We start from the raw sequence: 12661 nt of genomic DNA on the forward strand, positions 1-12661 counted from the left end.
CTGGGGTCCCAGCACTGAACCCTGCAGCACTCCACTAGTCACTGTCTGCCTTTCTGAAAAGGACCCGTTTATCCCGACTCTCTGCTTCCTGTCTGCCAACCAGTTCTCTATCCACGTCAGTACATTACCCCCAATACCTTGTGGGACCTCGTCAAAAGCCTTTTGAAAGTCCAAATACACCACATCCACCGGTTCTCCCTTGTCCACTCTGCTAGTTACATCCTCAAAAAATTCCAGAAGATTTGTCAAGCATGATTTCCCTTTCATAAATCTATGCTGACTTGGACCGATCCTATCACTGCTTTCCAAATGTGCTGCTATTTCATCCTTAATGATTGATTCCAACATTTTCCCCACTACTGACTTCAGGCTAACCGGTCTATAATTACCCGTTTTCTCTCTCCCTCCTTTTTTAAAAAGTGGTGTTACATTAGCAACCCTCCAGTCCATAGGAACTGATCCTGAGTCGATGGACTGTTGGAAAATGATCACCAATGCATCCATTATTTCTAGGGCCATTTCCTTAAGTACTCCTATGGCCAAGGACTCCTAGGTGTCAGTGGGGATGTTGCACTTTATCAGGGAGGCTTTGAGGATGTCCTTGTAACATTTCCTCTGCCCGCCTTTGCCTTGTTTACCGTGGACGAGTTCTGAGTAGAGCGCTTGCTTTGGGAGTCTCGTGTCTGGCATGCAGACTATGTGGCCTGCCCAGCGGAGCTGATCAAGTGTGGTCAGTGCTTCAATGCTGGGGATGTTGGCCTGGACGAGGACGCTAATATTTGTGCGTCTGTCCTCCCAGGGGATTTGCAGGATCTTGCGGAGACATCGCTGGTGGTATTTCTCCAGCGACATGAGGAGTCTACTTACATGGTCCACATCTCTGAGCCATATTCTCTGGCGGGTATTAGTACGGCCTTGTAGACCATGAGCTTGGTGACAGTTTTGAGGGACTGATCTTCAAACACTCTTTTGCTCAGGCGGCCGAAGGCTGCACTGGCGCACTGGAGGCGGTGTTGGATCTCATCATCAATAACCCTGGTAATGTATGCACCTGTGAATTGCATTGTTCATGGCTTAGCCAGTCACGTGAAGGATACGCAAAATTTCCCAGCAACTGTACGGAATCCCAAAATGGTCTGAACAAACAGACAAAGGAAAAGTTCAATAAAGAGATCAAAGAGATTGAAAAGAAGCAAGCTGCGGCCTTAAAGCAGCTGGACGAGATTGAACATGTTTTGACCATTGAATAGAAAGAAAATTGTGAAACTCAAGGATGTGTACGACATCGTCCTTTTAACTTGACTATATTATTGTGGCAACAAGGTTTACAGTTCCCTGCCATGTAGAGCATGTTAATTTATGCAGGATAACTTAAAAAGGAATCATAATTAATACCAACAAAACCAATGGTTTTTCTGAATGCAGATTTAAACGTTAATTCAACAAAATTTCAAGGCTCCTACCTCATCACCTTCATAAACTAGAAGCAATAGCCTTTCATGTAGAAACAGCGTGCTGAGCTTGGAAAAAGCAGCTTCTATTAAAAATGTTGCATTTTATGGCTGTAACACAATCCAAGGGTTTGGACGTTCTTGAGCAAACTCAGTTATTGGGTAGTTCAGCAGATCAAAAGATTTCCAGGTTCTTCCCCCAGTGGTCCACTGTAAGAGAATCTCAATGTGTGGGACTTAAGAGTAGGAAGCTCCCAAGTTGAAATCCGGATGTGTGAGAAGATAGCTGGTTTCATTGCGGTGCACCACAACCGCAATTGGCCTTGGCGTCTCTCGGCTGAGGGAGTAGGAAAAATCTGCCGGGTTGGAATGTGGATAAATGCCATGACCGGATGGGCTTGGCTGAAAATTTTTCTCCATCCCCCCTTCCCCCCCCCCCCCCCACCCCAAAGGTCTAACAGCCAGAACACCGCTCAATGACGAGGCTTACTCTGATGTGGATCAATAGGTCACGTGTTGAGCTATCTTTCGGACGTTTAAACGGAGGCCCCGTCTGCCTTCTCAGATGGATGTAAAAGATCCCACGGCCACTACTGGAAGAACAGCAGGGGAATTCTAAGCGGTGTCCTGGGCCAATATTTATCCCTCAGCCAACATCACTTTTTTAAAAAAAAAACATTATCTGGTCAGTATCTCATTGCTATCTGTGGGAGCTTGCTGTGTACAAATAGACCGCAGCATTTCCTACATTACAACAGTGACTACACTTCAAAAGAAGTACTTCATTGGCTGTGAAGCACTTTGGGACGTCCTGAGATTGTGAAAGGCACTACATAAATGCAAGTTCTTTCTTTAAGCCCCCAATGTGACGAGCAGAAAGTGTGCGTACAATTCCGGACAGAAGTGTGCTGCCCGTCATATTGGTGGAGGAGGCCATGCTGACGGTAGGAGCGCATGCCAACAACATTTTAAATTCAGATTAACGTCTGTAAATTAGGGCCCTGAGCTTCTTCCGGGACATGTTTTATATTTTTAATCACCTTAGTGCTTCACTCACTGCATGCTGAACTCACACAGCACGATTTGGTGCTAACCAGCAGGAAGGCATCCTCAACCGCGCTTTTTAAAGGGATCATGCAGTAGTTGCAGGTTTATCATATATAAAAACAGAAAATGCTGGAAATATTCAGCGGGTCAGGCAGCATCTTTGGAGAGAGAAACAGAGTTAACGTTTCAGGTCGTTGACCCTTCATCAGAACTGCTTCGATACTTGATCAAACAGAAGAAGGGAAACTGAAAGCAATGAAGATGAACAAGGTAATAGAGACAAACGGAAATCGTGTCTGAGGGAAGAGCAGAAGTCTTCAAGGTGGGCATTCCTAGAAGAGAAGTGGCAGTGAATTAAACACTAATACAGAAGCAAAATACTGCAGATGCTGGAATGTTTTTTTTAAAAAAAAACAGAAAATGCTGGAAATACTCAGCAGGTCAGGCAGCATCTTTAGAGAGAGAAGCAGAGTTCAAGTTTCAGGTCGATGACCCTTCGTCAGAACTGGTTTTTGCTGGTTTATCATTTCTGGCTGCTGGTTGATTTCCAGGTCTATTTTTTGGTGTTGTATCACTCTGGAAAGTTCACTTTGTCTGCACAGTCTTGCATTGTTGTTCTTTATCTCAGTTCTGGCTACAGCCATGGGTGGTCTCATAGGGCTGCCTTTGGGGCTGGAGGATGAGGGGGAGCAACAAGGACGATATCATAGAGTAGGAGAAGCTGCCAGAAGAGGGGAGAAGAGGAGGAGGGCACTGAACAGGAGGCCATATCCACAGAGGGTCCACTTCTCCTACATCCACTTTACTGAGGAGCAATGGCTTCATCAAGGAGACCGTCACCGAGCTATGTCATCTACTGCAGCGGCAAGTTGACCCTCGAACCCAAGCATGGCAGCACTGCCTGTGGCTGTGAACAGCACCGTGACCCAAACATTTATGCCACATGCTCCTTTCAGACTGCACAGATTGCCTTGCACATTTCCCATCAGCAGCCTGACATCCTTATTAATCGAAAGTGATTCCACTCCCTCAACGTATAGCTGATCTGTGACCACAAGCAGCGCATTATGGAGGTCTGTGCTCTCTATCCCAGCAGCAGTGATGAGTCTTTCATCCTGCGCCAGTCCTCTATGCTGCCTTTATTCCAACATGGCCGCCAAGCTACAGGTTGACGATTGTACGACAAGGGCTCATAGCTCCAATCAGGAACCCATTCATAGCTGCAGAGCATACCTACAATGAGAGCCGTGCTGCCACAAGAAATATTATCGAGCAAACAATTGCCGGCTTAAGCAATGCTTCTGCTGAGTGTTCCGTTCCGGGCGAGCTTTGCAATGCACCTCAGAGCGGGTATCCAGATATGTCGTCATCTACTGCATGTTAGAAACATAGAAAAATAGGTGCAGGAGTAGGCCATTCGGCCCTTCGAGCCTGCACCACCATTCAATAAGATCATGGCTGATCATTCACCTCAGTACCCCTTTCCTGCTTTCTCTCCATACCCCTTGATCCCCTTAACCGTAAGAGCCATATCTAACTCCTTCTTGAATATATCCAGTGAACTGGCATCAACAACTCTCTGCAGCAGGGAATTCCACAGGTTAACAACTCTGAGTGAAGAAGTTTCTCCTCATCTCAGTCCTAAATTGCCTACCCCTTATCCTAAGACTATGTCCCCAACATCGGGAGCATTCTTCCCGCATCTAACCTGTCCAGTCCCGTCAGAATCTTATACGTTTCTATGAGATCCCCTCTCAACCTTCTAAACTCCAGTGTATAAAGGCCCAGTTGATCCAGTCTCTCCTCATATGACAGCTCAGCCATCCCTGGAATCAGTCTGGTGAACCTTCGCTGCGCTCCCTCAATAGCAAGAACGTCCTTCCTCAGACTAAAAGACCAAAACTGAACACAGTATTCCAGGTGAGGCCTCACCAAGGCCCTGTACAACTGCAGTAAGACCTCCCTGCTTCTATATTCAAATCCCCTAGCTATGAAGGCCAACATACCATTTGCCGCCTTCACCGCCTGCTGTACCTGTGTGCCCACTTTCAGTGACTGATGAACCATGACACCCAGGTCTCGTTGCACCTCCCCTTTTCCTAGTCTGCCACCATTCAGATAATCTGCCTTCGTGTTTTTGCCCCCAAAATGGATAACCTCACATTTATCCACATTATACTGCATCTGCCATGCATTTGCCCACTCACCTAACCTGTCCAAGTCACCCTGCAGCCTCTTAGCGTCCTCCTCACAGCTCACACCGCCACCCAGTTTACTGTCATCTGCAAACTTGGCAATATTACACTCTATTCCTTCATCCAAAATCCAAATCGTTAATGTATATTGTAAAGAGCTGGTGTCCCAGCACTGAGCCCTGCGGCACTCCACTAGTCACTGCCTGCCATTCTGAAAAGGAACCGTTTATCCCGACTCTCTGCTTCCTGTCTGCCAACCAGTTCCCTATCCACGTCAGTATATTACCCCCAATACCATGTGCTTTGACTTTGCACAACAATCTCTTGTGCGGGACCTTGTCAAAAGCCTTCTGAAAGTCCAAATACACCACATCCACTGGTTCTCCCTTGTCCACTCTGCTAGTTACATCCTCAAAAAAATTCCAGAAGATTCGTCAAGCATGATTTCCCTTTCATAAATCCATGCTGACTTGATCCGATCCTGACACCGCTTTCCAAATGCGCTGTTATTTCGTCCTTCATGATCGATTTGAACATTTTCCCCACTACTGATGTCAAGCTAACCGGTCTATAATTACCCGTTTTCTCTCTCTTTCCTTTTTTAAAAAGTGGTGTTACATTAGCTACCCTCCAGTCCATGGGAACTGATCCAGAGTCGATAGACTATTGGAAAATGATCACCAATGCATCCACTATTTCTAGGGCCACTTCCTTGAGCACTCTGGAATGCAGACTATCAGGCCCCGGGGATTTATCGGCTTTCAATTCCATCAATTTCCCTAACACAATTTCCAGACTAATAAGGATATCCTTCAGTTCCTCCTCCTCACTAGACCCACTGTCCCCTAGTACCTTCGGAAGGTTATTGTATCTTCCTTTGTGAAGCCAGATCCGGTTGGTTCAATTGGTCTGCCATATCTTTTTTCCCCATTATAATTTCACCTGACTCCGACTGTAAGGGACCTACGTTTGTCTTTACTAATCTTTTTCTCTTCACATATTTATAGAAGCTTTTGCAGTCAGTTTTTATGTTCCCTGCAAGCTTCCCCTCGTACTCTATTTTCCCCCTCTTAATTAATCCCTTAGTCTTCCTCTGTTGAATTCTAAATTTCCCCCAGACCTCGGGTTTATTGCTTTTTCTAGCCAATTTATATGCCTCTTCCTTGGCTTTAACTTCCTTAATTTCCTTTGTTAACCATGGTTGAGCCACCTTCCCAGTTTTATTTTTACTTCAGACAGGGATGTACATTTGCTGAAGTTCATCCATGTGATCTTTAAATGGTTGCCATTGCTTATCCACCGTCAACCCTTTTAGTATCGTTTGCCAGTCTATTCTAGCCAATTCACACCTCATACCGTCGAAGTTACCCTTCCTTAAATTCAGAAACCTAGTTTCCGAATTAACTTTGTCACTTTCCATCTTAATGCACACTTTCGCCATCATGAGGGACCATCCCTTACCACCACCTGGGCAGCAACAAGTACAGGAGTAGGAGGAGAAGCAGAGACCACGAGAGCCCCTATCTGCTGAGCACTCAGTGCATCCCCAGTGGATACAGCCTGGGAGATTGAAGGCTGCTGAGCTTCCATTAAGGGCACTTTAGATGGCATCGGAGAAAAAACTTGAGCAGCTTTGGGCCTTGAGGGCCCGGATGAAGACTGCAGCACCTCAGCATCGGCTGGAGCAGTCTGACCCGGCTGGTTAGATGGCACCAGCTGGGTCGCTGGTGGGGAGCAGGCATCCTGAGGGAGGTTATTCTCTGGAACCAAGGCCACTCTCTTGGCACCCCTCAGCACTTCTAGCACTCTGCTGGAAAACAGAGTGAGTGCGTGATGTGAATCCCTGGAAGCCTCTTTCAACATTCCAAGATTGCAGCCATCTGAGCTTCCATGCCAGCAGTGTGAGCTGTCGTAGGAGTACCAATTATCACCTTCCATCATGGTCGGTTCAACTGTGGTGTTAACGGGGCTGACCACTTGGTCCATGTTGGATGGACTGGCCTCCTTGCTCTGCTACATGGTGCACAAGCTCTCTGATTGGCTGCCCAGTGCACCAAGCATTTCCCGATGTATGTCCATTACTTTTTTTAGCAGCTTGGTCACTCGAAGTCAGCATCTGAGTCCTCTGCAGCAGAACTAGCATGCAACCCCCTACCCTAGCTCATGCCCATTAGTGCCCAGTAAGTCACAACATGCAGATACCTCATCCAATCTGTGTTGTATCAGCATCTAAGTTGGTGCTTGTGAGAGTTAGATCAAATGATGATGCATCTTTCTGCTGGGCTCTTCTTCCTTCACTGGCTGAGAGGGGTTCGACTTTCTCAGCAGCTAGAATGAAAGAGAGAGACCAGGGTTACCTTCTAGTGTCAGGAGAACCATGGGGAAAGAAGTGGGTGTTGAAAGCAACTGAAGCTTGTCATGCAGAGTGCATACTGTGAGGGAGAAGTTAAAAGAGACAAAGAGGATTAGGTATATTTTCTCCATTAAAGAGAATACTGAGTGGTGACGTGAAAGGAGTCTTAAAATTATGAAAGGGTTTGATAGAGTAGACGTAGAGATGATTTTTCCACTTGCGGGTGAGATCAGAACTATGGGTCATAAACATAAGATAGTCACTAATAAATCCAATAAAGAATATAGATGAAACTGCTAAACCCAGAGAATGGTTAGAATTTGGAACTCGCTACCACAAGGAGTAGTTGAGGTGACTAGCATAGATGCATTTAAGGGAAAACTGGATAAACACATGAGGGAGAAAGAAATAGAAGGATATGTTGATGGGGTTGGATGAAGAAGGGTGGGAGGAGGCTCGCGGAGCATAAACACTGACAATGGACCTGTTGAGCCAAATGGCCTGTTTCTGTGCTGTAAATATTGTGTATAAAGAAACCCGACGAAGTCTCCAGTGGCTACGATCTCCACTCTGCCCCTTCCCGTGATGGCCAGCATGCTTTTTTCAATGGAGGAAGAGGGTGTGCAGGCAGACTCTTTCTCCTCCAGTGAATTTGTTACATTGTATGCGACCTTCTCCTGCAAGAGGGGAGTGTGTTAGTGGGAGTCGTGTGAGGTGCTTTGAGAATGTGGCTGTCGTGGATTCAGATACTCAATGCAAATTGGTATCAAACTAGGAGAGGCAGTGGAATTGGAGGAGGCAGTTTAGAAATAACACAATGTGTTTGACAAAATATGTAAATGGGCAGAGCAGTGGCAGATGAAATTTCATTTCGAAAAGTGTAAAGTGCTGCATAGAGAAGGGAAAACCGTTAGTACGGGAAAGTGGAGTTAAGGACGATGACCAGCCATGATCTTACTGAATGGCAGAGCAGGCTCGAGATGCCATATGGCCTACTCCCTAATTCTTATGTTCTTATGTATGGTATTGAATTAGCTAAGAATTAAGTTAGCAGAGACCCAGGAGTCTTGGTAGACTTGATGCTCAACATTCGACCAATGCAGAGCAGCAGTCAACAAAGCCAGTAAACTGTTGAACTACATAGCCAAAACAGGAGAATATAAATCGGAGGAATTCATGATCGAAGTAGTGAAAGGTGAATTTAGGACTGATATCAGGAAATTCTTCACCACAGTGTGATCAATGCAATGAGTAGTGGATATATGAACATTTTGGAATAAATGCTGCGATGGTAGAACTTTAAGATCTTTCTGGATGAATGAATTATGGTAGGATGAATGGCCTTCCTCAGACCCAAGTTGGAAATTTCATCTGCACCTTGGATGCTGGTGATTTCCAACTACTGTTGATCAATTCTTTGTGTGTGTGATGCCTAATGGAAGTTGCAGTTTTCACTTGCTCCTGTACAATTCTCTGAGTGCAATGTAGCAAGCCATTCCACATGCCAACCAGTCAGATCAATTACAAATAAACGAGGCTTGAATAATGAAGGAAAATAAAAAGATTGTCTTTTTTCAGTTAAAGCCATTATTAAAATTAAGAGATAATGATTTTGTGATGAGAATTTTTTGCATTGCTTAATAGAACTGATTATAACCAGGACTAGAGGGGGGATGATTGAGGCACTGATTTTAAGCTTGTACATCGAAACATAGAAAATAGGTGCAGGAGTAGGCCATTCAGCCCTTCGAGCCGACATCACCATTCAATAAGATCATGGCTGATCATTCACCTCAGTACCCCTTTCCTGCTTTCTCTCCATACCCCTTGATCCCTTTAGCCGTAAGGGCCATATCTAACTCCCTCTTGAATCTATCCACTGAACTGGCATCAACAACTCTCTGCGGTAGGGAATTCCACAGGTTAACAACTCTGAGTGAAGACGTTTCTCCTCATCTCAGTCCTGAATGGCCTACCCCTTATCCTAAGACTATGTCTCCTGGTTCTGGACTTCCCCAACATCGGGAACATTCTTCCCGCATCTAACTGTCCAGTCCCGTCAGAATTTTACAAGTTTCTATGAGATCCCCTCTCATCCTTCTAAACTCCAGTGAATACAGGCCCAGTCGATCCAGTCTCTCCTCATGTCAGTCCTGCCATCCCGGGAATCAGTCTGGTGAACCTTCGCTGCATTCCCTCAATAGCAAAAATGTCCTTCCTCAGATTAGGAGACCAAAATTGAACACAATATTCCAGGTGAGGCCTCACCAAGGCCCTGTACAACTGCAGTAAGACCTCCCTGCTCCTATACTCAAATCCCCTAGCTATGAAGGCCAACATACCATTTGCCGCCTGCTGTACCTGCATGCCAACTTTCAATAACTGATGTACCATGACACCCAGGTCTCATTGCATCTCCCCTTTTCCTAATCTGCCACCATTCAGATAATATTCTGCCTTCGTGTTTTTGCCACCAAAGTTGATAACCTCACATTTATCCACATTATACTGCATCTGCCACGCATTTGCCCACTCACCTAACCTGTCCAAGTCACCCTGCAGCCTTTTAGCATCCTCTTCACAGCTCACAACACCACCCATCCTAGTGTCATCTGCAAATTTGGAGATATTACACTCAATTCCCTCATCCAAATCGTTAATGTATATTGTAAATAGCTGGGGTCCCAGCACTGAGCCCTGCGGCACCCCACTAGTCACTGCCTGTCATTCTGAAAAGGACCCGTTTATCCTGACTCTCTGCTTCCTGTCTGCCAACCAATTCTCTATCCAAGTCAGTACATTACCCCCAATACCATGTGCTTTAATTTTGCACACCAATCTCTTGTGTGGGACCTTGTCAAAAGCCTTTTAAAAGTCCAAATACACCACATCCATTGGTTCTCCCTTGTCCACTCTACTAGTCACATCCTCAAAAAATTCCAGAAGATTTGTCAAGCATGATTTCCCTTTCATAAATCCATGCTGACTTGGACCGATCCTATCACTACTTTCCAAATGTGCTGCTATTTTATCTTTAATAATTGATTCCAACCTTTTTCCCACTACCGATGTCAGGGTAACTGGTCTTCATTACCCGTTTTCTCTCTCCCTCCTTTCTTAAAAAGTGGTGTTTCATTAGCTACCCTCCAGTCCATCGGAACCGATCCAGAGTTGATAGATTGTTGGAAAATGATCACCAATGCATCCACTATTTCTAGGGCTACTTCCTTAAGTACTCTGGGATGCAGACTATCAGGCCCCAGGGATTTATCGGCCTTCAATCCCATCAATTTCCCGAATACAATTTCCCGCCTAATAAAAATTTCCTTCAGTTCCTTCTCCTCACTAGACCCTCGGTCCCCTAGTATTTCCGGAAGGTTATTTGTGTCTTCCTTCGTGAAGACAGAACCAAAGTTGTCTGAAGTAAGCCATACAGGTTCAGCTTTGGTGAATGCCTAATTGGTCATTGGTGACTCGACTATGGGAGGGTGGCAGTTTCTCTTGGGGTACTACAACATCAACAACTTCAGGAACAAGTCCACAATGGGAAATGAGAGAGAAAAGCATATTTTTTATAATCGCTTAAATAACTGAGAAAAAGAAAGACTTTAGGGAAGCAGAAAGGAAGATTAGATAAAGTGCTTGTATCAAATAAATAGTGCAAATGGGAGATGGAGCAAAAGCTTTTTGTAATAATTGAGAAGAGGTTTTGGGAGAGAATGAAGGAAGTTACTTGTTTCTTTAAATTTTGTTCTGCTTGGGCAAATAGTATTACAAATATTATATCTGAGGCCATCTGTAAGTTGTTTAATATTTGTACCTCATGTCAGTTATGTGATATATTGCTTAAGTAGATTTGCTGTGTTACAAGGATGAGCAGCTTGTTGCATCTAAACTGCAGTAGGACCACAGCAAACATCAGAAACCATGCTCCAGATCCTTGATTACTCATGAGCAATGGCATAGGAGATCTGGTTATCTTCAACTAGGTTCTGGTGTATTGCGTCTCTAACTATATTTAATTGCTGGCAATAATTCATTTTTTTAAATAACAAAACTCTATTTTGGATATGTACATCTAATAGTAGTAAATCAAACTTTATTAGTTGAATTTCTGAGAGTGTGGGGAAAAGAACAATTTAAATTGTGGAATTGATTTCGTACCATTGGCTTCCAGAAGTGATTTACACTTGCATCAGTATCCTGTGAAGACCTTCAGGATTTGTGTAACCATCTAATTTCTTACCCGACAACTCATGCAAGATACTCTTCTGGTAGTTTTGAATATATTTTAGCTTATTAACACACTAATGGTACATTTAATTTTTTTAAAATCTGATTTTCCTTTTTGCAGGTTCAGGTAAAAGAAAAAGAGTCACAGATGAAAGAGAGCTACGTATCCCTTTGGAATATGGGTAATTGTTTTATGTAAAATGCTTTCGATATATACTTTATCTGTATTACAGTTAAATATTTAAATTGCACTGCTCCAGTCTGTCTTGAAAGACAAATGTCACTATAGTAACTTAAAGGAGAAAATTATTTAGGAGAGGTAGTTTTGATGTAAAGTATTTAATTGCTGGGGAAAGATATATTCCAACCATAGTCAAACAAAGGAAAGATTATACCATTTGATAACCGGTTTGATCCTGGGATTGGCTGGCTAGTTGCTATGTATGGGTAGCTCAGTGCTACACTCTGATACTATTTGAAGAACAAGGGAATTCTTTAAAAAGTACTTTGTCCCAGCTGGATGGTCACTGCTTGCAGACATGAGCTTTCCGGTTGGCTTTCCTGTGACTGCTTGGCATTGAATTTTACCTATGTCGACTGAGCTATTGGTAAAAGGTGGTTAGTGGTAAGGTTGGAGATTTGCCCAACTAGTGGGTAGATCACAGGAAAACATTAGCAATAGTTAGATTATTCCATAGCCCAGCCTATTTCACTCTTGTGGCTAAAAGAAATTGCATCATCATGGGCACGTGCAATGGAGGAAAATAGGGATATTTAAATATTATGCTCCAAACACTAAATATGCTCATTAAAGTTAAAGCACAGCAGAGAATCTGATTGGTCTTGTCACTCGGAATGAATGGATTTCTTTGGTGTTTAGGTGGCAGAGAGAGACCAGAATTAAGTCTGTTGGTGGCCGTCTCCAGGGAGAGGTGATTTATTATGCTCCTTGTGGGAAGAAACTTCGTCAGTACCCTGAAGTAATAAAGGTAATTGATGTGTCTGAATTTCGCAATATTATTATATAGTGGGTGGGATTAGTGACCCATCCACCTCCACGGAGGTGTGTGGGGGACCTGACCCATCCACCTCCATGGCACGAACCTGGTATTGCAGTACTTCCAGGAACGGTGCAGTGGCTCTAGGCCTTTTGGCTAAGAGCATTGGCGCAGAGTGATCCTTGACTGGTGCAGGGTGACCTCTGGCGTTTGACAAAGAATTGTAACGATTGGATAACGATTGGACATGAATTTAAAAAAAAAAAAAAAAAAAAAAAAAAAAAAAAAAAAAAAAAAAAATATTATTATATCCCACATCATGTTGAATCTGCAATCCACTCGAGAACAACTGTAACTTATAGGTAACATTAATTACTTTTTCAA

General features: G+C 44.0%; 1 protein-coding gene across 11 annotated transcripts in view; it reads left to right on the plus strand.

Moving 5' to 3' along the window:
• The window catches only part of LOC139259802 (bromodomain adjacent to zinc finger domain protein 2B-like), a 441395-nt gene that overhangs the window by 276108 nt on the left and 152626 nt on the right, over positions 1–12661 (plus strand). For all 11 annotated transcript variants that reach the window (XM_070875573.1, XM_070875574.1, XM_070875583.1 and 8 more), the window contains 2 exons: positions 11401–11461; positions 12160–12268. In XM_070875573.1, coding sequence (XP_070731674.1) covers positions 11401–11461; positions 12160–12268 — 170 coding nt within the window. The remainder of the gene's footprint in view (positions 1–11400; positions 11462–12159; positions 12269–12661) is intronic.

The sequence above is a fragment of the Pristiophorus japonicus genome, chromosome 3 (genome assembly GCF_044704955.1).
Source record: "Pristiophorus japonicus isolate sPriJap1 chromosome 3, sPriJap1.hap1, whole genome shotgun sequence".
NCBI classification, from domain to species: Eukaryota; Metazoa; Chordata; class Chondrichthyes; family Pristiophoridae; genus Pristiophorus; species Pristiophorus japonicus.